This window comes from Rhinolophus sinicus, linkage group LG10, assembly GCF_036562045.2.
Source record: "Rhinolophus sinicus isolate RSC01 linkage group LG10, ASM3656204v1, whole genome shotgun sequence".
NCBI classification, from domain to species: Eukaryota; Metazoa; Chordata; class Mammalia; order Chiroptera; family Rhinolophidae; genus Rhinolophus; species Rhinolophus sinicus.
The window spans coordinates 31,560,273-31,586,009 of record NC_133759.1 but is presented as its reverse complement, the minus strand read 5'-3'; the positions used below and the strand labels follow the sequence as shown (position 1 = coordinate 31,586,009).

The following is a 25,737-nucleotide window of genomic DNA, read 5'->3' as shown; positions in this document are numbered from 1 at the left end:
GTACTTGTCACCCTTTTATGGGTTTTAGCTTTACTTACTTTCCAGAGCCAGACTTGAACCATTTAGTTATATCCTACTCAATGTGGCAAGGGAATGAAATTCACATAGTAGTAATCTCTAGAGATTCGTAGACTGCAGTTGGAAACATTAGATTATGCATTCTCTTCTGCAGTCTTACAGTCAGTCATACTTTTAAGTCCCTCGTCTCCTTTTCCTTAATACCATCTGCTTAGACTTTTATATAAATCTAATACATACCTACAGTCAGGATTCTCAATATTTTCTGCTTCTTTCTCGTTCCCATCTTTGTCTGCCATCCTGCACTCTGAAGTCAGCTGCAGGAAATCAGGGAGTAGAATGCCCTTTCATCCGGCCCCACTGATTTACTTCACAGAAATTTTTTTTGGGCGGGGGAGATTGCTGTTGGGTTTTTTGTTTTTTGGGGGGGTTTTTTGCCTTAAAAGAGACAGGAAAGATCGTCAAGGATAATAGTACAAAAGAAAAGTGGTAGAGAAGACGTGGAAAAATAAACAGTAAATGCACCAGAAACGGAGAAGGACTTTGTATTGCTACTTCAGTCCTTTCCCAGAGATACAGCATGAAGAGTTGGTGGGGGGATGGGGGCAGGGGTGGTATTCTTTGGACTATCAGAGTAATGCAAGGTTAATCTCTAAAGCTTGATATATGTATACATACATATATATGTATATATGTATTTTACTTCTTTCTTAAGAAATACAGATTGAAGCTACTCTTGAGTTACTAATTTCTCACCTAGTAAATTGTGTTATCAAGCCACTGGTGAGAATAGAAAATAGTGCATCCTTTATGGAGGAGAGTGTGGCAGTATCTAACAGAACTATATAGCAATTCTACTTCAAGGAATTTACCCTAAAGATATTCTCCCCAAAATATAAAAATGCATTTGCACAAAATTAGTCATTGCAACATTATTTATAATTACAAGCATAAATGTCCATACCTGAGAGTTTGGATGAATGAAAAATGGTACATCTACCCAATAGAATACCATACAGCTGAAAAAAGAATGAAAAGGCCATTTCTGAATGATGGAGTGATTTCTAGGATATAAGGAAATGCACATATTGTCTGCTTATTTTTGCAAAAAGAAGGACCACAAAAATAAATCAGAAACTAATGAAATTGGTTATCTACAAAGCATGGGTGGGAACAGTATGGAAGGGCTTAGAAGTGACAAGAGTGACACTTTCCTAGATACACTTTTTTGTTTTACTTTTGGAAACATGTTAATGTTTTACATATTCAAAATAAAAACAAGGATGAGGGGAGAAATCCATAATAGAATATGATTAGACAATGAACCTAACCGTTTCAAATGAATAACATAACCAGACCAAAGGGGCGGGAGGAACATGGGGAGAGTGACTCAAGTAACTTTTGAATATACCATGTTTACCCGAAAATAAGACCTGGCCGGATCATCATCTCTAATGTGTCTTTTGGGGCAAAAATTAATGTAAGACCCAGTTTTATTTTAATATAAGACCAGGTCTATAATACAGTATAATAAATATATACCTGGTCTTATATTAATTATTACTCCAAAAAGACGCATTAGAGCTGATGGTCCGGCTAGGTCTTAGTTTCGGGGAAACACAGTAGTAGTTGGCTCTGTATGCCCTGAGTCTAAATTTAAAATGTACTGTGCACAGGTGTTGAATTCTAATTATGTTTGTTATTTGCAGTGGTTTTAGTTAGCAGTTCTGAAATAATTTTCCATGGATTGTAGGATTGAGTTTATAAGTAAATATATTGATAATGGGAGCCAAGTGTCTCACTATTGGAGAAGGTTGTTATGAAAAGGAGGGAAATTAGAATGGACCATATAGTGTTGAATTCCAATTGTAGGTATCAGTATATATTTGCTATATATTTATGTAAAGAAAAAGAAATATAGATATGCATGTGGATGTATATATGTATACTTGTGTCTTAGTTCTGTCTGCTGAAAGGACCTAAAAGAAGAGATATCCCATAGCAATGAGCACACCTAGAGCCTAGATCTTGATTTCTGTACACCATTCCCCACTGAAAGGAATGGGGCCTCATTGGAGGAATGACTGATACCACGCATGGGACAGGAAGAGTACAAGATGAACCCAAGCAGCTGTTCAGGAAATCAAGGAAGTACTTTTAAAATGATGGCACAATAGGCAGTAAACTCTCTGATAATTGGCTCTTAGTAAGATTGTTTTGGGCATGTTTCTTCAGGCAAGGGAAACAAAAGAAAAAATAAACAAATGGGACTATATCAAACTAAAGGAAACCATCAACAAAATGAAAAGACAGCCTACTGAATGGGAGAAGATACTTGCCAATATCCAATAAGGTGTTACTATCCAAAATATATAAGGAAGTCATACAACTTAATACCAAAAAGACAAACAATACTGTTAAAAAATCAGCAGAAGACCTGAATAGACTTTTCCAAAGAGGACAGATTGCCAATAGACATGAAAAGATACTCATCATCACTAATCATCAGAGAAATGTAAGTTAAAACCACGATGAGATATCACCTCACACCTATCAGAATGGCTGTTATCAAACAATCAACGCACAAGTATTGGTGAGGATGTGAAGAAAAGGGAACCTTCGTGCACTGTTGGTGGGATTGCAAACTGATGCAGCCACTGTGGAAAATAGTGTGGTGGTTCCTCAAAAAATTGAAACTAGAACTACCATATGACCCAGCAATTCCACTTCTGGGTATTTATATGAAGAAATCCAAAACACTGGTTCAAAAAGATATATGCACCTCTATTTTCATTGCATCGTTATTTACAATAGCTAAGATATGGAAGCAGCCTAGGTGTCCTGTCGACAGACGATTGGATAAAGAAGATGTGGTATATGTATATACAATGGAATGTTACTTGGCCATAAAAAAGAATGAAATCTTATATTTGCAACAACATGGATGGACCTAGAGGGTATTATGCTAAGTGAAATATGTCAGAGAAAGACCATATGATTTCACTTATATGTAAAATCTGAAACACAGAGTAAGTGAACAAACAAAACTCATGGATACAGAGAACAATCTGATGGTTGCCAGGTCGGGGTGGGGATTGGGTGAAAAAGGTGAAGGAATTAAGAAGTACAAATTGTCATTTACAAAATAGTTATGGGGATGTATAGTACAGCTTATTAAGGAATATAGTCAGTAATACTGTAATAACTATGTATGGTGTCAGGTGGGGGTGCAAGACTTATCAGGGGGGTCACTTTGTAAGTTATATAAATGTCTAACCACTGTGCTGTACAGCTGAAGCACAGCAGACTACATATTGTACGGTTCCATTTAGCTGAAATGTCCATCCCAGGCAAATCTGTAGAGATGAAAGTAGATTAGTGGTGTCACAGGGCTGTGTGTGTGTGTGTGGGGGGGGGGTTGGAGGGAGTGACCACTAATGGGTATAGAATTTCTGTTTGGGATTGCTAAAAATGTTCTAAAATTGATTGTAGTAATACACAACTCTCTAAATATACTAAAAACATTAAGCTGTACACTTTAAAAGGTTGAAATGTGTGGTATGTGAATTACATCTCAATAAAACTCTCAAAAATGAGGCATGCAGAAGAACCTATTCTTATAACTCAGATTAGTTGTTTGTCATGAAATACTCCGTTCTGTGTTTGTAAATACTTTCATTAAGGATTAGCTAGGGAATGTCTTTACAATCCTAAGAGTTAGAGTATACCTTTAAGAAGAGCAAATTTAATTGGGGAGGACTTTTCTTAATAATGTAATATTAAGCAAAGTGCTTATCACAGAGTGTATTTGTGTATTTGTAGAATGAATAAGAATGATACTTTGTCTATAATATTCAGAATTGTTTTTGAAGCAGGTTATCTGTTAATGCTATGAGTTACTTTCCCTGGCAGTTTTGCCTATTACAGTGAGAGTAGTGATGGGAAGATTTTTTATATTCCAGGAATTCATGTGTTCTGAGAACCTTTGCCATTTTAGATGTAATTCATATTTTCTGTTTTAGATGTAATATTATTATCCATTATCAAAGCCAAAATCAGAGAGACTGTGAAGCTGTTTGATTTATGTGACTCAGAGACAACCAGGGCTGAACAAACTCAATATTCAGATAACTAACTCTGTCCTTTAATCATTCTGGTGACGGAAAGTAACATCAAAAGCAAGGCTGGCGGAGTAGGGCCATTTCAGCAGCCGTGGTGTGGATGGAGTCCATTAACCCAGTTAATATAGAAGATTAATGAAAACAGGCCAGGCAGTCAGTTTTTTCTTTGACTGGTGGTGCAATGTGTTTGGACGTTCTTTATTTTTCTTTTTTACTTCTCAACCAGTATTAGCTCTGTTGCTACTCTCTCGTTACTGAGTTTTTCTCCTAAATCTGTTCTTAGTCTGTATTTATTTTGTTGCTCGAATTTAGATTAGATTACCCTTCTAGGGTAAATGTCTAAATCCACATTTAGCTCTTTACGGGGGCCTAGCAGAATGGGGGAAATGAAACATTTTAGTAATTCCTATCTTAGTTTACATTTTGGTTTGATCAATACTATTTGAAATTGAGAGGGCTTTAAACGTGCTCATCTTGGTTCTCTCATACAGGATGTTGCCAGAGTCTGGCCTGGAACTAAAATGCCTGGGAAAATGGGAAACAGAGATAGGACAGCATTTGGACTGAAAGTAAGTTTCTGTAGTGGCACTTTGTAGGAATGGTTCAATTAATGCCTAAATGCAAAGGCAAAAGAGTATGTATTTATGTATGTCTGTTTAATTATTGTTTGTTCAATTTAATGTTTAAATAACTTAATGATTGTGCTAATAGGTTTCACAGTTATTGAGGGGTGGAGAATACGTGAACTGTGTGTGTGTGTGGTATATTCTCAAATTTTTAACTTTTAAAGTTTGATTTCATGTCTTGCTTTAGGTGTGGAGAATAAACACAAAGCACAATATAATCTATGTAAATGGCTCTGTACCTGGACATAAAAATTGCTTAGTAAAGGTATGTATAGAGATCTTTATTTTCCGTTATTCATATATGTGGATGTGAATAAAATTCTCCTTTGACCCGTAAATGTAGCTTGAAAATAAGTGTCTGTTTTCCACACATTCTGTGCTAAATTGTTTTGCTTTTTAGTAGCACCTGAGTAAAAAAAGTTGCACAAAATAATCTATAGTATATGTCTATAAAATGATGAACCTGCAAAAAGGTAAGCAGAGGCTCTTTAGAAATATGAAAAGGAGATGAGGCTACTGCTCCCAAAATACCAATATATTCCTCTCCTTCCAAAAAAGAACTTTTTCGTTGTTTTAAGAGTACTTTGGCACAGGAACTAGAAATACATGAGGTGGAAATTAAATGCGAGAGTTAAGAAGAAACATGATTAAAGGTAGACGTTTTAAGGAGAGATTCTATTATTATTATTAGCATTACTCTGATTGTACTTTTAACTATTTTCCTTAAAAATATACATGTTCATTTTTATGTCCAAAAATATAAAGAAGAAAAATAACATGTACAGGATAGATTTGAACAAAAACTTAAGCTTTCAGAAACTTACTTCCATTCAATAAAATACAAAATAAATATTCTGCCTGGGATTTAAGCCAGTATAATACAAAGTGAAAGATCACTTTTGAATTTTGACATCTTCCTTTCTGAAAATAAATTTGTAGTAGAAGTGATAATAGCTAGTCCTGGGAAAATATTCTTCATTAAATAACAACAAAAATATGTTGAAACTTAAACCTCAGATTTTTCAGATTGGGTCTCTGTATGCTTTTTATTTCTTCAAGTAGGTTCTATTACTAGCATAAGGTACAGTATTTGTTTTAATCTTACAGTAATTAAAATTTCCTTTCTGACACTCTTCACTTTTTGATTATTCTCATTTTTCTTTAAAAATAACATTTAATAAATGCAAGGGGTTTTTTTGTTTTTATTGTCTTTTTTAAGTTTGCAGGTGTTTGTTTAAATTTCCGTAGGTTTTCAGTAGGTTTGCAGTCTCCGAGAGACTGGCATGACAGGTAGATGAACCAGCTGCTTGTCATTGTACTTCTCATAACATTTTGGCTTCATAAGTCAGCGTATCCCTCCCTCCACATTCCAGGTTGATTGTGTATAAATAGCACAACCTAATAGAAGAGAAAAAATAAAAATGATTATTTTCCATAATAAAATTATGCTGGATAGCAGATGAATTTTTAAATGTGCTCATCCCTATATACTCATTTATAATTTAAGTTTTTTTCAAATATGTCTGTTTTTTTGTGTGTGTGTGTGTGTGTGTGTGTGTGTGTGTGTGTGTGTCCTACCCCCACCTTTCCTCAAAGGATTTGACTGGTTTGCCAATATACATAAATATTAAAAGAGTAAGGTAGATCGTTGAGGGTGTCTTGGCTAAGGCAGGTAAATAATAAAGCCGGGGTAAGATTAAGTGCACAAAAATACATACCATGGAGTCACATTTGTTAAAGCTGGGCTGCACTCTTTTGACCCTCAACATTAGAGCCGATGTCATCATTTATGTTTCAAATCAATGAGTTATGGTACTGTAGCATTTACAGTTAGGGTAGGTAAGCAGTGCTTTTGTCTGACAGATGCCTCAAATACGATCGGTCTGTAAAAATGTAAAACTGAGAATTCAAATTTATGACTAAATGTTTACATTGATCAAATTAGCACAGAAAGTTTTGCTGGTTTTGTTGGTTTTGTTATTTGCTTGAGTTTTATTTTCAGTTCTAAATTCTGACACAGTTTAAATTGATAAAAATATAACATTTTTATCCCCCCAAGTTAAAGTTCAAGCCAGTATTAGTGAATTGGGGTGTGGGGGGGGCAGAATTTATTGTGGGTAATTTGCCAATAATGAAAGAGAGTAAATGAAAAAGATGAAAATAGATACATTTTTCTGTAGTTGGCTGTTTAGAAGCTATGTACTTGTTTCAACCAAATTATTCATTTCTTATTGTCAAAATGATTATACCTTATTTTACTCTATGTGTATAAATTACATGTAATTTTTTTTATTTCTTTCTGAATGAAGGCTGTATAATAAACTTTAAAGAACCCAATGATATTTTCCAAAAATAAAACCCATCATTTTAGATTTTATCAATATCTGTACTATTCCTTGCTTTATGAATTCACAGATATAATTAAAATATTTTTAGACTATAAAGGCAGTAGGGCTACTATAAAGACTTATAGGCTTATTGTTTTTTGTTCTGACCTTAGCTTCTAAATGAGAATGCTGCATGTTAAATGTAAGCTAATTTCCTTAATAAAACTTGATATTTTTGTCTTATAATTAAGATTGATAAAAAATACTAGGTAATTTTTTTTTAACCTCAGCTCAAAAAATGCTATGGGAGAAAATAAAATAAAAAAAGATAATATGAATAGATAAAATCAATAAAGAAGTAGATAATAGTGCCTTTTAGGTATATAGTTTATATAAGATTTTTATATTTAGAAAATCAATTTGGATAAAACTGATTAAATAGTAATTATAAAATATAATTTATCTTGTTGGACAGTTCTAGAGATTTATAAGTTATGGATAAGATAAATAAATCAGTGATTTTTGTATGAGATAGCTGATTAACTTGAAGATTGTGTTTCTATCTTTGGATTAATTTATTGGTATAAAAAGAATATATTGAGTTCCTTAGAAAATATAGGAACAGACAGTCTTTGATTATGAATAAGTAAAACGGGCTATCGTTGAGTAACTTAATTGATAGCACTTAATACAACTTTGCTTCCTCCCCCCAGATCAGAGATTCTAAATTACCTGCATATAAGGATTTCTGTAAAAATCTACCATTCCCTACATATTTTCCTGACGGAGATGAAGAGGAACTACCAGAAAATTTGTACGATGAAAATGTGTGTCAACCCAGTGCGCCTTCTATTACATTGGCCTAACCTCCTTGGACATGGAAAAACCTCACGTATTTTGTGAACTTTGATGAGCCAGAACAATAACATAACCAGCAACTATATTTTGCTTTCTTAGTCACGATATCACACGTGTCATCTTTGTCAAGGGCATAAATGTATCTCATTCATCCTCCAGCTAAATTTTGTTTTAAAAATTACCACATTAAACAAATCAATTGAGTAGATTGGATGTGCCAGATTGAAATAAACTGGCAGTTTAAGATGTTTATAAATTTAACTTCTTTTATTAAAGATTTGTCTGTCTTTGTGAAAGGGTGGTTGTGGAACAGAAGCAAACCATATGGGAACTATGGTATAACCTAGTTAGATAATAGAAGTCATTTCTTAAAATTCATTTTTTATCATTCTTCCACATTTTGGAGCCCTAAAGAGAGAAAGGAAGTGAGATTTTTTCTAAAATTACAGAAATACACGTTATAGTTAAAGGCCTAACAAATACAACAAAATTGTGCTCGCTTCGGCAGCACATATACAAATACAACAAAATCATAAGTTGTGGGTCTTGTTACACTTCTGTTGAAAGGAATAGTTATTTTTTAGTTTGATCACTCAACTATAAGGTAGGTGTAATCAGTTTGCCTTGATGCCGTCCAAAATGGATTTGAAATGGTCTGGGATTGTACATCCAACAAATTTTTATTAATCACCTATGTGAATGGCTCCTGGGTTTCTCTTCGTTATATGAAACTAAAATGTATTTACTAATGGCTACTTATAACAAATAATTAAGCTTAACAATGTAAGTGTAAGCAGGCCTCATTTAACTACTGGATTTCCTCTGGCCCAGATTCCTGAAGCCCCACAGAATAATTTTAACTCCAGATGTTTTCTGAGAGTCATATGGCCACCCAAGAAACTTATTAACAATAGTGTTAGGTCTCCACATAATTTCCTGATAACGGATGGATTTGTTATTAAAAGGTCCTACGGGGCAGACGGGTGGTTCAGTTGGTTAGAGCACGAGCTCTGGGCAACGGGCTGCTGGTTCAATTCCCCCACATGGGCCAGCAAGCTGCGCCCTCCACAACTAAAATGAAGTCAATGAGCTGCCACTGAGCTCTCGGGTGGCCAGATGGCTCAGTTGGTTGGAGCGCAGGCTCTCAACCACAAGGTTGCCGGTTCAACTCCCACAAGGGATGGTGGTCTGCGCCCCCTGCAACTAACAACAGCAACTGGACCTGGAGCTGAGCTGCGCTCTCCACAACTAAGATTGAAAGGACAACAACTTGACTTGGAAACTTCCCAGAAGTACACACTGTTCCCCAATGAAATCCTGCTCCCCTTCCCCGATAAAAAATAAATAAAAGGTCCTACAGTATTTTTTTGCCCATATCACATCTCTCTTGTTCTTAATTTTAAATCCAAATGTAGCCACATTTTAATGTTTTTATTTATACTTCATCTCATTCTATTAAAAGATTTTTAGGAACTGACAGGAGATCCATGCAATAAAATAGTATAGTAAGGGGGAAATAGGATGATATAAATCAAAATAGGTGGAGGATTGGGAAGAAATGATGCCAATATAATAAAGATAAGCAGGTTGTGTTACGCAGTTATTGTACTCAATTTGGCCATGAGCACCCTGGGTACCAAAGTCAAACAAATAACATTGATCTGTTACATATTTATTTTTAATCGTAAGTTCCTCAAGTCATTTTAAACTGGAGTAAATCTTGTTACTATATCGCTTTTTATTAAAAACAAAAATAGCTTATCAAACTGGAAATTCCTGAACTTGTTAAAAGATAAGCAAACATCATACTCAAGGGTAAAGTATTAGATGCATTCTTGTCAGAGTAAACAAGGATGCCCTTTACTTGTTCTGTTCAACAGTGTTAGAGATCCTAGCCACTGCTATAAGAAATGGTAATTATATAAATATTGGAAAGTGAGAACAAATCTTATTTGTAAGAAATACGATCTACCTGGAAGATTAAGGACAATTAACTGACAAATTACCAGAACCAATGAAGAAAGTTCAAAAGGTGACTAAATACAAGATTAATATAGAAGTATATAATAGCAATGTTTAATTGGGAAATTCTATCGGAGGAAAATGAATACCATTCACAATAGCAATTTTCAAAAAGGTTCTGCAGAAAAAAAAAGCCTGACAAGAAATGGGCTAGAACCTTATTGGAGAAGATAAAGTTTTATTGAAGAAAACTTAAATAATGGAGTTGAATTCTTACGGTTATGAATGAGAAGACTTAATATTGTAAAGAATTCAGTCTTATTTTTAAAATCTCAACAGGACTTATAGAATTGTTCAAACTGATTCTAAAATTAGTGTCAACATGTAAAATAAGGATAACCAAAACTTAAAATGGTACCCATTAGTCAGGTATGCCCATCCTAAGGGACATCATTAATTTTGAAATTTAGAATACTGTATTTCTTAATTCTCCTTTAATTAGCTGCACTTGAGCAAAAGATTTTAATGACTTTACAAATGTGTCAAGTTTGCTGATAAAGTGATGGGGGAGCAGCTGTGACTGCAAGAAAAATGAACAGTTGCTGGGAGAACAAATCTTGTTTCTGAATGAAGTATTTGCAAAGGTGGAGAGAAGGGAAAGAAGGGGATTCAGCATCTGAAAGTAGCCAGATGGCAAAGGAGAACAAGGATTAGTTCAGCCATTTGCCCGAGGCATTTTGAAGACGATAGGGAGCCCTCTCCACTAGACAGCCCACCCCAAACCCACCACCATCTGTCTCGAGTCTGCAGATGGACTGCATCCGGATTGAGTTTTTAGGGAAAAATTGCTGATCACCTTTTAGGATTACGAGTGTGAACCCTGCCTTCTAGGGCCAGAGTGCAAAGTATCCTCATGCAACCCACCCCCAATTCTCCATGGCCAGCACCCTGTACAGCTACCTATCTGTTAAAGAGAGTCTGGGTCCTGCTCCTTCAAACTTGTTTGGTGGCCCAGAAGTGACCTGAGTTGTGTTTACTGGGCCAGGTGGAAGAGGAGGAAGCTGTCCCTGTATCTATGGAATACATAAACCAGAGTGTGCCTGGTCCAACACTAAGCAAAACACATGCGATTTGCTAAGATCTTTCGGTTACTATTTCAGGCCACAACACCTGTCATTAAATGTTCAACTCAAGGAAATGGAACTCTGCCTACTGTGGATAAGGAGTATATGGTCTGGATACTGGCCTGCTCACCTCTTCCTGGAGCCCAAGGAATACTAGCGGCCTACCCCTGAGCAATGTGGGCCACTAGACAGATATGGAGGCAGTTCAGTTCTCGGCAGTGGAGCCCACTTAGGTCCTGATTTAGGCTGGAACGTGATTTACTGTTTTAGATTGTGTCTTTAAATGGAGAACCATTTTGAACCAAAAACTTCTTCAAATTAGACATTTTTTTTCCCAGCCTTAGTAGTATAAACTAAGCTATTAGTTATAAAATAGGTCAATACTAAACCCTGTGAAATTCTATAGGCCGATCTGTCAGGGCATGCCTGCTTTCAGAGTTACACTAAGTCTTGGTTGTCCTGCTTACTTTCCAGGACCCTTACCTTACTAGGGCAGGTGAAGCTAAAATACTCATGTTGATTAGTCCTATCTCCACAGCAGGGCCTTGGCATGGGGTGAAAATTGGATGATGCCAAGCTGTGAAACACTAAATGTCGACGAAAGATGTAAGGATATACATGGCACAGGTAAAGATATAATTTGCAAGTAGATTATTTCAGAGTCAGTTAATAGCACTTTTTGTAACCATTAAATGCTGAGATACGGACCTACTTTTCAACTTTTCACAAGGGGTGGAATAGAAGGAAGACTTTGACAGCTTATTTTCAAAAGTAAATGATGTGTGAGTGGAAACTATGTCTCAGGATATATGATAAAATATATACAGAACTATTTTTTTTTTTTTAATGTAAAGAGTATTATCACACTAGTTAAAGTACTTATTTGGGATCCCTGATGCTGCAGGATAAATCCCACCAGTCTGAAGGAATACTGTTTTATACTCAGAAACGTATGCTGTTCGTTTTAATTACCAAAAGAACCCCTCTTTGACGAAAAAAAGTGTCAAAATGAGAGCCTCTCCTGTCTGCAGCAAAACTGCACCTTGGTTCTGCGTCACTGCCCACAGAGATACTGTTGGCTGTGTCACAGTGAAAACCCATTCCAGGAGGAAAGGGCAGCATTCAGATCGATGACACTGGATCTGATGTTTGGACCTCTGGGATGAATGCTCGCATGTGACTACCTTCACATGTTCCGGTCAGAGTGGAAATACAATGCCTTGGCTTCTTGTGGCATTGAGCCTTGCACGTTAGTCTAGTCTGCCGTATGATGTCCTGCTAGCTGCTTTGTTGTTTGCTTTTCCTATGGCTACTTTCCTTCTTTTGGTATTACTGGAAAAATGCCCATTACTGCCGTTTATGCCTGAAGGTCTCTACTTTGGAAGTTCTCTGCACTTTTACAGAAAGAATGGCAGGAAAATGGTCTTGTACTCATTGGCTTGTTTTTCTAGTTTTCTAGTGGAGTTACTTTAGTGATGAGGTAGGTAGGGCATGTTGTCGGTACCAGTTTTCCCAAACTGCTGACCCAGGAGAGTATATAAATACAGACAGAAGTAGGTCACCCTGCTGGGAGGGGGCTCCCTAGGGCAAACGTCTTCAGGAGCTTTATAATCAGATATGTCATTTCATGGCTACCTGTTTTCTAAACAGGAAGCAGTTCTTCACACAAGAATTTACTTGGCTAATGATGAACCAAGTTTCTACTGCTTTCAGGAATTTTCTATAAAGTTGCCTTTACTGTAACAGACATTTCTCCTTCAATTTCCACTTGTATTTCTGTATCTGCGATAAAGCCTCATCTGCCAGCTTCCAGTAATATTCCTGCCAGACCAGGTGGAAACTTGGCCCCAGAAATGAGAAGGGTATCTCAAAGCATGCCTTACAAGACAGATGATGACTGCCATCCATATTCTGCCTCTAGTGATTGCCTAGGATGCCCTGAAATGAGGACCCAATTAAAGTGCCATTGTCCCCTCCAGAAGACAGCCTAACTACTGAGTGTGCAGGGTTGCCAGCCTCCATTTCATCTGCTTTTCTGCTTTTAAATGTTTCCAAAGAACTTAACAGCAGTCCATGGCACACGTTTTTCATTGTTTTTAGATTAATAAGGTGGCCTGTTCAAGTTAGACGAGCCAAATTCATCTCAATGAATGCAACTCATAACACCATGAAAGCAAATAAATGATTGCAATTCAGCTGGCCAAAGAATCTTTTTGGCAAGGGAGGTGCATAATTGTTCCTTCCTGGTATTTGACTGGAAAAGTGAAAATGACAGTTGTCATCTTGATTCTCCTAAAACAGACTTTATATGAGCATCGAGAGTATGTTTTAGGGCATTTAGAAAGTTTGCTGCTGTTTTGAAAGAAAAGGGATAAGATATCCATCAAGTTCTGACACTGAGCAGAATTTGCTTTATGTGAGAAGGAACTAACTAAACACTCCATCACAAACGTCCTGACAAAGATGCATGCATGACTCACTATTGGGGCTGCATCAGAACGAACGATAACAAATGACTTCCTTGGGCATCCCACGTAAATTTCCTTATCTAAAATGGTGTGTTTAAATGATGAAGCGAAGGTGGCATCGGAACTATTGGCTGGCTGACTGTCCATTTTTTCCTGCCAACTGCAGAAGCACAATGTAGTGCTGGGGCTTATAAGGAGGGTGCTCTTCCCCTCCTCAAACAGAGTTTTACGTCTGCTAATAATAGCCAGCCGGCTGCTAAAATATCACCAGAAATGACAGAACCGAGGAGACTATCCACAGTGGAAATTTAGTAAAACATGAATCACAAGGAAGTAGGCAAGGAGTAAAGAACTGATAAAGTGAACAAGGTAAGATCTATAAAAACTAGACTTCCAACCTGTGAAGTGAAAACAGGCAGTATCCCTTCCTCACTTGCATGGTTCATTTCTCTAGCCAGTTACCCGTGAGGACATCTCTGTCTGCCATGGGAAAAAGTTGTGATTTAATGATCCAAAGCCCTCTGTTAAACACCACTTCTCATAAAGAGAGAGGCTCACTGTTCTGTGGCCCCGGAGCCATTGAGACACGTGTTTATGACAAAGCCCATCCAAACAAGAGGACATAGGAAGGGACCACGTCAAGAGTAGGTAATGCTCACAAAGGCAAGCCTTACCTTCACCTAACAGGGCTTCTCAACCTTGGCTGCATATTAGAACCAGGCAGGGAGATTTAAAACCACAGTCTAATATTCTCGGAATCTCGAGCTGGGCCCCAGACATAAAGCTCCACAGTCCAGGTTCAGAACCACTGGCCTAAAACAGCATGACGTACAGACAAGTCATTTGCGACACCCAGGTCAGTTATTTGGGAACCTCCCTAAAGCAATTCAAGTTGGAGAAAAATTTTATAAAAATGTAAAAATAGTAATGTTTTGTATGTTTATAGTACTTTATATTATAAGGTATTTTATGTTCTTGTGAGAGCATATCCTGGGAAAATGCTTAGCATCGTGTAAAACTGGAAGTGTTTGATAGAATCAATCCTGTGTGATAATAAAAACAGAATTGAGAGGCCTGGGGTTTGTTTAGGGTATCACTAAACATGTCCTGGACGAGCTTGTACTAAAATCAGGGCTCCTGACTCCTGTATCCGGCTACCCAGCAACCTGGGGTTCATGAGTATCTTTGCAGAGCACCATGGGGAGGGTGTTAGGCTGAAAAATGTCCCCCCAAAGATATACATGATCTAATCCCTGGAACTTGTGAATGCTCCTTATATGGCAAAAAAAGACTTTGCAGATGTGATTAAATTAAGGATCTGGAAATGGAGAGATTATCCTGGATTATCTGGGTGGGCCCTAAATGTAACACATGTATCCTTATAAGAGGGAGACGGAGAGAGATGACAGGCAGAAAAAGAGACAATATGACAGAGATTCGAGTGACAGAGTCACCAGGCAAGGAACACCAACAGTCCCCAGAGCAGCCTGCCAAGGAGCACATAAGTGGGGGCCAGACGCAGAAAGACAACATAAATGTGCATAGAGAAGCAAGGCGATTCCAGCCAAGTTCTCTGCCAGCATTTCCACTGTTGACTTATCCTTAGGCGATATGGGTAGCTACCCAATAGGAGGCCGAGAGTTCATGGCTTCAGATGAACCTAGAAGCCCTCAGCTACAAACTAGCATTTCTTGGCGGGGAGGTGGGGATGGGGAGAGAAGACGGACACTTTTGGAGTAGAAATAGTAGTTTTTAGGGAATGCCTGCAGCAGGGGTGGCCTTTCCTGAAATGTCATGGCCTGTACATGACCAGTGTTTAGTTAGGAAAACATAGGAGCCTGGAGCTGACAGGAGAGGAAGGCCTGGGAGAACAACCATCCCAGGCTGGCCCAAGGTTAAGCTGACACTATTGAGGGCTGTTGATTTAGAAGTAAAAGGAAGCACCCGGGGCTGAAACCTTTTGCAGAAAGCCTTTTTTCTCAAATGATCCATGAGTTCACTTAACTCCAATATTGTCTGACAGGTGCTGAGGGACCAAAATTTTCAACAGAATAAAAACGTTTCCAGTCCCTGACACCTACCCCTTTTCCAGGCTAGTGTGAATGGCAAAAAAATCTCTCCCAGTTTGTCAGCCATGCTACAGCCAAGGGGAGTCTGGGATCTCTTAAATCAATAGTTCTTCCTCCTTTTAATAAAGTTATTGTTCATAATTAAAATTAAAATACGTAAGCGTATTACAGAAAATTTGTAAATTAGAGAATAGAAGGGGAGAACCACATCAGACATGCATTTCTCTAATGTACTAAGCCACTGTTAGGATTTCAGAGCATTTCTTCAAAAGTCATTCTTCCTTGGTTTTAGAAAGTTAGTCAGAGAGGACTACGATTTTCAAATACCACCTCTCTGAGAGCTTGTGGCTGACTGCCCATTCTGAAAAGGCCACCTCCCTTATGGTCACCTATCACCTTACCCTGTTCTCATGTTCCTCATAGCCCTCATTACTATCTAAGAGTACATGTCTCATTATTGTTTCCTTATATATTGAAAGTCTCTTCCCACTGATTCCATGGGGGACTTTGTCCCGTGACTCACCCCATACAACACACAGGACCTAGAAAAGTGCCTGGAACCACACATAAATATGTGTGGAATGCATTCATTGGATGGATGGATGGATGGATGGATGGATGGATGGATGGATGGATTCTGTACATTCTCTTTTCTCTTAAATGCTGTATCTTCATTGTTTTCCGTATGCCAATATAGTTGTTTATGATTTTTCCCTGCCCGCAATACTAATAGTATGATAATCTGTTACAATTTGCTGTAGCTGCACCTTTTCTTAAGAATGATCTCATCTCCTCTTTCCTTGGTCTCCCCTCACACTTCTCTTCCTCCCCCCTTTCTCCCTGAGGCTCTGTTCTTTCTGCCTATGGTAACACTGCGTTGTATACTTTGTAATAAACTGGGAAATGTAAGTAAAGTGTTTTCCTGAGTTCTGTGAGCCATCCTAGCAAATTATCAGACACGAGGAGGGGGTCATGGGAACCTACACGCTATAGCTAGTCAGAAGTCTGAGTGATCTTCCTGCACTTTCGGCTGGCCTTCGAAGTGGGGCCAGTCTTGTGAGACTGAGCCTGTAACTGTGCTAACTCCACAGTCAGTGTCAGAATTGAACTGAATTGTAGGACACCCAACTGGTGTCAAAGAACGGGTTGTGGTTGGTGCTGGGGAAAGAAAACAACAACCCACGTTTGGTGTCAGAAACGGTGTCAGCAAATACCATTATGATGTGTTCTGTGAGGACTAAAGGAGACACACGTGGAGGGTGCTTTCCCCAGACAAGAAGCCAGAGGCTTCACTGCTTTGCTGCACAGCCTTTTGTGCTGTGGTTCTTTCCCCACCATGACATCCCTATTAAAGCATCAGGAGCTAAAATGATTGTTAGTTTGATATGAGGCACTGGGAGGTCTCAGGGAGAATATAGATACTTATCTACTTTTATATTTATGTCAAATTTTATTTTGGTTGCAGAAAGATAACCCTCAACACATGCCCTGGATCAAACGAGGGCATGACTAAAGAGGGAAATTGCTCTGTATGTAAAGTTGGAAGAATTTTGAGCTTCTGGGGAGCCCCCGAGGCAGGAAAGGAAGGGGCTGGAATCAGAGAGAAAGTGGAAGAGACTCAGCTGAGGGGAAGCCAAGCAAGATGGCAGATAGTGGGATCCAGAAGAGACAATGAGTGGCAAGGTACAGGTAGCAGGTGTGGCTGAGGGCTTTCTAAGGACAGTGACCTCTGATATTGGGAATTAAGGGCCCTGCTGAGCTGGCCCACAGTGCCCCCACTCCCAGACCTACAGTCATCCACAAATCTTCAGGAGCAAAGGCTTCACACCATGTGAGTGGTACTGGTGGAAGCAGGGGAGGAAGGCTAAGCCCTGTGTTTGAGTGGATACAAGTGAGAAAGAATGAAATGACCACAGGAGACAAAATGGGAGGAATAAGCAAAAGACATCAGAGCAAGCAACAACTGGGAGAAAACATGCTTTCAAGAATTTCCCCAAGTAGAGAGTTGGCCAGGACGTTGTAGGACCTGAGACATCCAGGGAGTGGTGGGTCAGACATCTCCCGCTCGGTGACCACTGTCCCTGATGAGTGGAGCCAGGACCCAGGACATGGCAGAGTCTGGGCCTCCTCAGACCAAGTCCCTCAAAGAATCCTACTGCAGAGGAGGACACTGTCCCACTCCAGGTCACCTGGGAGCACAAGCACGTAAGCTGGGGCGGCGGCGGCTGGGGTTGGGGGGTTGGGGAGGTGCCTGGACTGCCTTCCCCTCCCCTTGGTCTCAGCCTTTGAGATCTGAAGCTGGAGAACTACAGAGAGGTTTGCTGAGGGTTGGAGGGAATCATGCATATGAATGGGCTCTACTAGGACCTAACCTTTTCTCTCCTCCAACCAAATAAAAATAAATGCTCCTGACATCATCACTTAATGGGACTAGGCCCTGTATGCTAATGAAAACCTCTACCGAGGAGCCACCTGGAGGGAGAAAACCTGGGACTTACTCACTGCAAACTTCTGAGACCACAACTCCCAAAAGGCCTTACCAGCCAGACAAGGAGGGCCTCACGTCCCCACCTGGAAGTGAACCTGTGTAATTATTCTGTGCTGCTGGCAGTGGGAGATGGGGACAAGGGCCTGACCCTCTGGGGCCACCACCCATCAAAACTCCCCTCCCCTTCCTGCCTCTTTCTCACCAATAGTGACAGAGGAAAGGGAGAGGGAGGAAAAGCAGCTGGGACAGGGGTCCCTCTAGTTCTTTTACTCCCCACCTCTCACAGCAATCATTAACCTAATCCCACCTTTGATTGCAGTCTTCTAAAGTGTAGGAGCCAACAGCCTATAGTGGAAAGAGAAGAGCCTTTGGTTCCAAACCTGCCCCAGCACCTACAAGATGAGAGGTCTCATACAAGTAGCAACCTCTCGACGCCTGGGTTCCCTCACCAGTAAGATGGGGGTAGCTGTCCTGTGCTCACAGGAGAGTCTAAAGAAGGAATGAGATGGCGAACACGACATGCTTGCTTGACATGCTTGAGGCAAAGACGGTGCTCAGCAGATGGGCAGTTTACATGTACTCTAAAGTAGGGGTGTCCAAACTTTTTTCAACGTTTTTCACCAAGGACCATATGCGGTAAAATACACAAACAGCCGGGCCACTCACTCGAGGTGAAGTACATATTGCCTCACCTGGTTTATTTAAGTAAACTAAATATATGTTTGGAATTTGCTGCAGGCCAATTAAAAATGGATTGCGGACCGCAGTTGGCCCACGGGCCGCGGTTTGGACACCCCTGCTCTAAAGGAACCCAAAGCACTTCCCACCATGTGCCTTTCCCCCAAGTCAACTACAAAATGGACAGAGACTTATAATGTGACCTGAAGGAAGATAAATATCTGCAAGTATTTGCCATGAATCACACACGCTGAGGGCTTTCCTAAAACAAAACAGCAAACCGGTGGGAGATCCCAACAAGGAGACCAGCCTGCCATCCCCAATCTGTGGCCGCTGATTTTCCCAGAGTCGAGAGCAGAATGCACCAATGGGTTTGCTCAGGGTGATGAAGTGTGGAGAGGATGGAGCCTGATCTCAGCCCCCAGTCTCATAATCCCTGTTGCCTTCTGCCACCGATGAGCCCGGAGCACAATCAGGAGAGAACGGGATGCAAATGTCTGTGGACTGGTTTCATTGTCCAGAATAACCGGGACTGGCTGGGGGAGGCAGGCACAAAGCCCTGCTCTCTTAAGAGGACCATGATCTCCTATGAAACCAAAGTCTTACAGTGTCGTGAGAGGGGCAACAAAGCTTGTTGCCTCCAGGGCACAGACAAAGACCAACTGTATCTTGGAGAGGGTGGAAGAAACAATTCTACCCCGCCAGTAGAGCAGAGACACGTCTTGAGGGAAGGGAGCTGCCATGTTGAGAAGGCTCAAGCATGTGAAGAAAAACTGAATCCCCCGCCAACAGCCAGCATCACCTTGCCAGCTGCATAAGTAGGTCACTTTAAAAGAGGAGTCCTTGTATCTTGCTGCCCCAGTCAAGCCTTCAGTTGACGTCTGACTTTGACTTCATAAGAAACACTAAGCTCGAACCACTTGGTTAAGTGGCTCCCAAATTCTCAGCCTGCAGAAACTGTGGGAGATAAATTATTATGGTTGCTTTAAAACACTAAGCTTTGGGGTGATTTGTTACACAGCAATACGTAGAAAGCAATACACTGTTTTCTACAGCAGAATTCTAAGTAAAATTTCTTTTGAAGAACTCTGTTGCTTAAAACAAAACAGTTAATGAAAAAGTTTGTAAAGTAATCATCTAAGCCAACCTTCTTCATTCACTAATGAGAAACAGAAACCAAGAGACGTCAAGACACAGGGACATAACCAACTCTCAGCAAAGCCCAAACTGACACACAGCTGTGATTCCTATTTCATTCCGTCCCATTCAACAAGATCAGATGTTCAGGAAAGAAGGTATCTAGTTTGGTGGCTAGAGAAGACTGGTTACCCAACCTAGTTCTTAAGGTAAGTACTAAGACATTCATAAGTGCAGATTAGATAAATATGGTCTTCAGCTTTAATTTGACACCAAGAGTTGAAGTAAATTGTAAGAGGTCGTTTTTTTATCACTATCCTGAACATAATGAATGATGAATTGGAACTTTAAGGGCCTTTATTTTAAAAAGAAAAATTTATAAACAAGTTTATCCCTTTCACTGCATTAATTGATTTCAAGTTTGTTTGTTCAAAATGTATCAAAAATCCACAAAAAATACAAAGTTGATATTTTGACTATTTTATGCATAAATACTCAAACTCCACAGTAGAGGGAAACATTTTTTGAGCTTGTGGAGTAAACTCGAATGCTGCAGTCAGTGGATATAAATATTCATTCGGACATATCCGAACGTCACAGCAAAGGAGTTAAAACTCATAACTCCATGAACTAAAATCTTTGCTGCCCCAAACATGGCAATTTCCCAAACATCAAATCAGTGATTTGCAACATAAATAAAGCAATCAGAGTGATGCAAATAGAAAGCTTCCAGCAAAATCCATTTTTGAGAGCTGCTGTCAGAGGGAGAAGGAAAAATTGAAAACATTTTCAAGCTAAAATTTTGACTGAAAATGATCACCTCTCTCTCTGAAACCCAGTAGTTAATTATGCTGTTTCACAGCAAAGTGGCTACAGATGTAACTGGGATAAAAGAAATGAGTGTACATTCGGAGAGAATTCAAACCCCAATTCCTTTGATGGTACATTATTCACTTTTTATTTTTTCTAATGCAGGCCAGGTTGCAAATGTTACGCTGAGTTCCTCTGGTGGTGGTTCTGAAATTGCTAGAAAATGGTTGAAGAACTTTGCCCTCTCTCTTCAAATTACCAGTTCTCAGATCTCTCATTTTAACACTCCCTTTTCATTGCTATTTGTGTTCCCATCTGAAAGCATATGGCAGTGTGTAGAAGCAACCCCAGGACTTGTTGGGGTTCTTGTTGCTTCCTGGGATTGTCGGAATAGCAAAGACGTGGACTGTCTCACCTAGGTAAGAGGGGCGGTCACTCTTCAGCTCTAAATGGACATTCTTGTTGCTCAACTCGAAACATGATTTATATGACTAATTAATTTTTATATAAACGCATTTACTTACAGTCCAAAGCGCATAGACTAGGACTATTAAAACAATTTGAGCAATCAAAGTAGCTCATGTAGCAGGATCACTGAGATATCAAGCTCTGGCTTTCCACAAACCTCTCCTCAAGTTGCAAACTGTATCTAGACCCTTAATATTTCCTTGCCTTGGGGATTTTTTTTTTTAAATAGTGGAATAAAGAGAGGCTGCTTAAAGTGGGAAGCGTTTCTTGAATTTTGGAAACCCTAGAATTTAACAAAGAATCAGTCTGAGAAGGACAGAGGAGAGAGAGCAAGAGTCCCTGGGAAAATGGCAAGAGAGAGATTTCCCCTGAGGCAAAGACAAGGATAGGAGACCTTGGAGCTAGGAGCCCACACCCTGGCTGGTGACAAGGTCTTTGGAACTGTTCGGGCCTCATATGGAGGGTGTGTGGTATATTCCAAAGGGCTGGGTCCAAGTTTGGGGGGCTCAAAACTTCCAGAGGACTCCCTTTAAAAAAATGTATACAAAATAAGTCACAGGTATTAATAGATTTAAATTTAGAATAAAAAAAAATAGATCACAACACATGAAAAATATAAATGTTCTGACAAATACTATAAATGTCACAAAATCAAGGAATATTAAGTGCTCACCATAACTCTATAATGCTTTTTTCCCTACATTTTCAGAGACTCTTTTATATCTCGTTTCAGATGACAATTTTGTAACACATTTTCTATAGAGAAAGTAGAAAGATAGTGTAGGGGAGGAAAAAGTTCACCCCAACTCCCTTAGGGTCACTGGTTGGGTCTGAAAATTAAACTGACAAAGACAGGTTAACAAGAGAAAAGCATACACATTTTGTTAAAATTTTTATGTATGTGAGAACCTTCATACGAGATTGAAAACCTGAAGAAGAGACCAGAACAGGAAACTTTTATACCTTTTAGACAAAGAAACAATGGATTTATGAAGAATTGACAAGACAGAGGGGTTTCAGCCAGAGGTAGTACATGGTAAAGCAGTAACTACCTGTCACTGGGTTCTGCCATCACATTATTAATCCTTAAACTTGTGTTAACTTTCTTGTCTTCTCTCCAAGCTATCCCCTGACAAAAACAGGCTGAACTGAACAAGAAAAGGTGGGAATTCCAGGGCTAGCTAAGATTGCTGGCAGGAACCAGATAAGAAATCCAAGGACCACAGCTAAGAAACCCGTTTTTGCTAGCAAGATTCAAGATGGCATCCAAAACCCCTTCCCAAGTGATCTTATGACAAACTTTTCTTCATTAATACACTAAAAATCACTCTCAAAGATGGAGATTTAACCTTAAAATGAGACATACGATGTATGGCCGGGCATGTTTGGAAACTACGTATGCTCCCCTGCAGTTCCAGAACTTTCCACCCTTTTTTGTAAATCCCCGCCCCTGAACCTGCCTACCTTCTCCTAATCCTTTAAGATTTTCCTGATTTCCTCTTCAGGAGAAGAAATCTTTAAGGCATGAGCCCACCCTTCTCCCTTCTTTGATCTAAATAAAGTTTCTGCTTTGTCGAGCTCAGTCTCATTCTACTGGCTTGAGGGACAGTGGGCAGAAGGACCTCAATTGGAGGTCTCTGACCTGTAGGGGTCAGTGACGTAGCTAGGAAGATAAGAGTTAGTTTAGTAAGGTTTGTTTATACAGATTACTGGGTCCAAATTCCCCGTCAGTGGTGATAAGAATACCTTTGTCCTGGTACAGGGAGGGCCCCTTTCACATGGGGATTTTATGACCTGTTTCAGGGAAGAAGGGCAAGGTGGGGGAGGTCAGAGAGCTCAAACTGTTTCTGTTTAAGATATCTGATATACTCCGGTGGCATATTTTAGGGTAGCATGTCCTGAACCCCATCAGTCTATTCTCTTTTCTGTTATAGTTGATTAAAATTTATCATTATTATTATTATTAACCACTTTACAAAGTTTTTTTTTATTTTTACTGCTCATTATTAGTAAAGTTATGTAAGTTTTTTTGAATTATTATCAAATTAGGAAATTATCCAGTTTCTTTCACAGAGGCACTGGAAGATTTTGAGGCATGTCAGGTTTTCCTGTGTACTGAGCAATCAAAGAATTTTCACCTCAGTCTACCTAAAACCCATTTTTATACCCAGTCACTACCACAGACTCTCTCTTAAGGGTTTGAGTTTAAATATGAGCCAATGACCGCAAAGCTCTCCTAGGAAAACTGGCCTACTGCCTTGGCTGATGGGGTCCCAGCCTCACAGGTGGCAAAGAAGGTTTCCTGGTGGGCCAGCAAGCCTAGAAAATTGAGGGGACTTCAAGAAGAGAGAACTTTACCAAACTTATAGCTTCTCCAGGTTAAATCTGGTGGACAGAGCTTCTTGAGCTTAGTTCCCAAGACTCAAGGTAGAAAATACAGTAGCTCCCCCACGTCGCTGCAATTTCGCTTTCTGAGGTTTCAGTTACCTTCAGTCAACCGTGGTCCAAAAATATTATATGGAAAACTTCAGACATAAACAATTCATAAGTTTTCAATTGTGCATGGTTCTGAGTAGCCTGACAAAATCTCATGCTTTCACCCAGTCCCACCTGGCACTTGAATTAGCCCTGCGTCCAGAGATCCACACGCATGAGTCACTTAGCAGCCATCTCTGTTATGAGGTACCACAGTGCTTGTGTTCAAGTAACTTGTATTTTCCTTAATAATAATGGCCCCCAATTGCAAGAATAGTAATGTTGGCAATTCAGATATGCCCGAGAAGCTGGGAACTAAGTGCTTCCTTTAAGTGAAAAGGTGACTATAGTTCAATAAGATATAGTTCAATAATTTTATTACAGTGTATTATCATAATTGTTCTATTTTATCATTAGTTATTTTTGTTAATCTCTTACTGTGCCTAATTTATAAATTAAACTTTATGATGGGAATCTATGTATAGGAAATGATACATATAGGATTCAGTACTATTGTGGTTTCAGGCACCTGTTGAGGATCTTGGAACATATCCCTTGAGAATAAGAGGTGGACTGCTGTAATAGAGACTTTTCAAAATCCAATTTGAGATTCCAACTCAATATAGTTGCCCGATACTGTATGGCTCTAGATATGCAAAACAAACTCAAGAAAGCCTATGCAGTTATTTAACACTCTTGCTTACCTCTTAAGTAATCAGGCCAAATCTAATGAGAACAGCCTTTCCTGTGATAAAAAGTTATCTTTGCAGATTATTTACAATCACAAAGGGGGAGACTGTCAAGAAAAATTATCCTAAACTCAAAAATAGGCAAAAGAGATTAATGGGCATTCTTTCAAGAGCAATATTGGGAGTGTACCTTTCGTTGGCCTTCTATTGGCCAGTCTATTTTACAGCTCTGTAGGGGTTGAGGATAACTTGTAGGAAACTGAAAGCAACGCAAATGATTTTTGCCTGAAAGCAAAGCAAATGATGATGACAAATGCAAATTTTGTCTGGTAGTGAGACAACTGATTTCCATTGGTAAATAATAACTCCCAAAGTGACCCTTTATTGTTTGTAGGAGATTAGCCAATTTCACATCAATGAACTAACTCATTTCAACTTTTTTTTTTTTTTGGTCTAATTGTTGTAAAGCTCTGTTCTTCAAATTCTCACTTGAATTCATTTGAACATATTGCTGGTTCCCAAATGAGTGGAAAAAGAATCTTTGACATGTTTGTTTTATATTTTTATGAAGGTCTCGTATGTAACTTGTTGAAAAATATTCTTTAGCATGTGCACTAAAAATACGCCGGCAGTTTTGTAAATGTGCCTCCGTAGCTCAATCTTACCCCCCAGCTCAATAGAGCCAGATTAGGCTTCCCAGTGTTCAGCTCTGACTATATTATTTCTTTGCTCAAAACTCTTCAAGTGCTCCCTCCTCTTGATACAAGAAGGTTCAAATACATTGGTGTCCCAGGCCTCTCAGGATCGTGTTCCCAGCCTCTCCAGATCTACGCTTGGCTCCAGGAAGATAGAATTCCTCCCCGTCCCCAGACACATGTTCATTCTCCCACCTCCTCAAAATTACTCATTGTTTCCTCTGCATAGAATGACCTCTGGTTAAAATCCTTTCTCATCCCCCTTGTAAAGCCCCCTGACCACGACCATAAATTCTTTCTCTTTCCTCACTATTACACTCTTTGAATGGAATATGCTTTAATCACATTTTATTTGGTGTTGAGGAATTTATGGATCTTAGTGTCAAAACTAGATTTAAACTTGATGAGGACAGTGACCGGTTTAGTTAGTATTACACATACAGTCGGTACCCAACTAATACGTGGGAACAAATGGGTGAATGAAATCATTCATACAATGTACTTGAATCTAATGGTGTCCTTTTTGTTGTTAACAAAGAATAAAAGCTGTTTCCTTCCCTTATTGGGCCTCCCACCTAAAATATTTTCTTTTTATCCTTGTCTTAGTTTGGCTACCCCCAGAAGCAGACGCTAAGACAAAGATTCAAAGTAGTTATTGAATGGTGACCCAAGAGAACACCAGCAAAGTAGTAAGAAAGTGAGCCGGGAAAAGAAAGAAGCAATA

The 25,737-nt window shown here is 39.2% G+C and overlaps 1 protein-coding gene across 1 annotated transcript in view; it reads left to right on the top strand.

The window, feature by feature from the left end:
- Nucleotides 1-8,225, top strand: part of MRPL3 (mitochondrial ribosomal protein L3) — a 33,984-nt gene extending 25,759 nt beyond the window's left edge. Inside the window, exons 8-10 of the mRNA XM_019725948.2 lie at nucleotides 4,631-4,708; nucleotides 4,953-5,030; nucleotides 7,806-8,225. Coding sequence (XP_019581507.2) covers nucleotides 4,631-4,708; nucleotides 4,953-5,030; nucleotides 7,806-7,958 — 309 coding nt within the window. The 3' untranslated portion in view covers nucleotides 7,959-8,225. The remainder of the gene's footprint in view (nucleotides 1-4,630; nucleotides 4,709-4,952; nucleotides 5,031-7,805) is intronic.
- The last annotated feature ends 17,512 nt before the right edge of the window (nucleotides 8,226-25,737 follow it).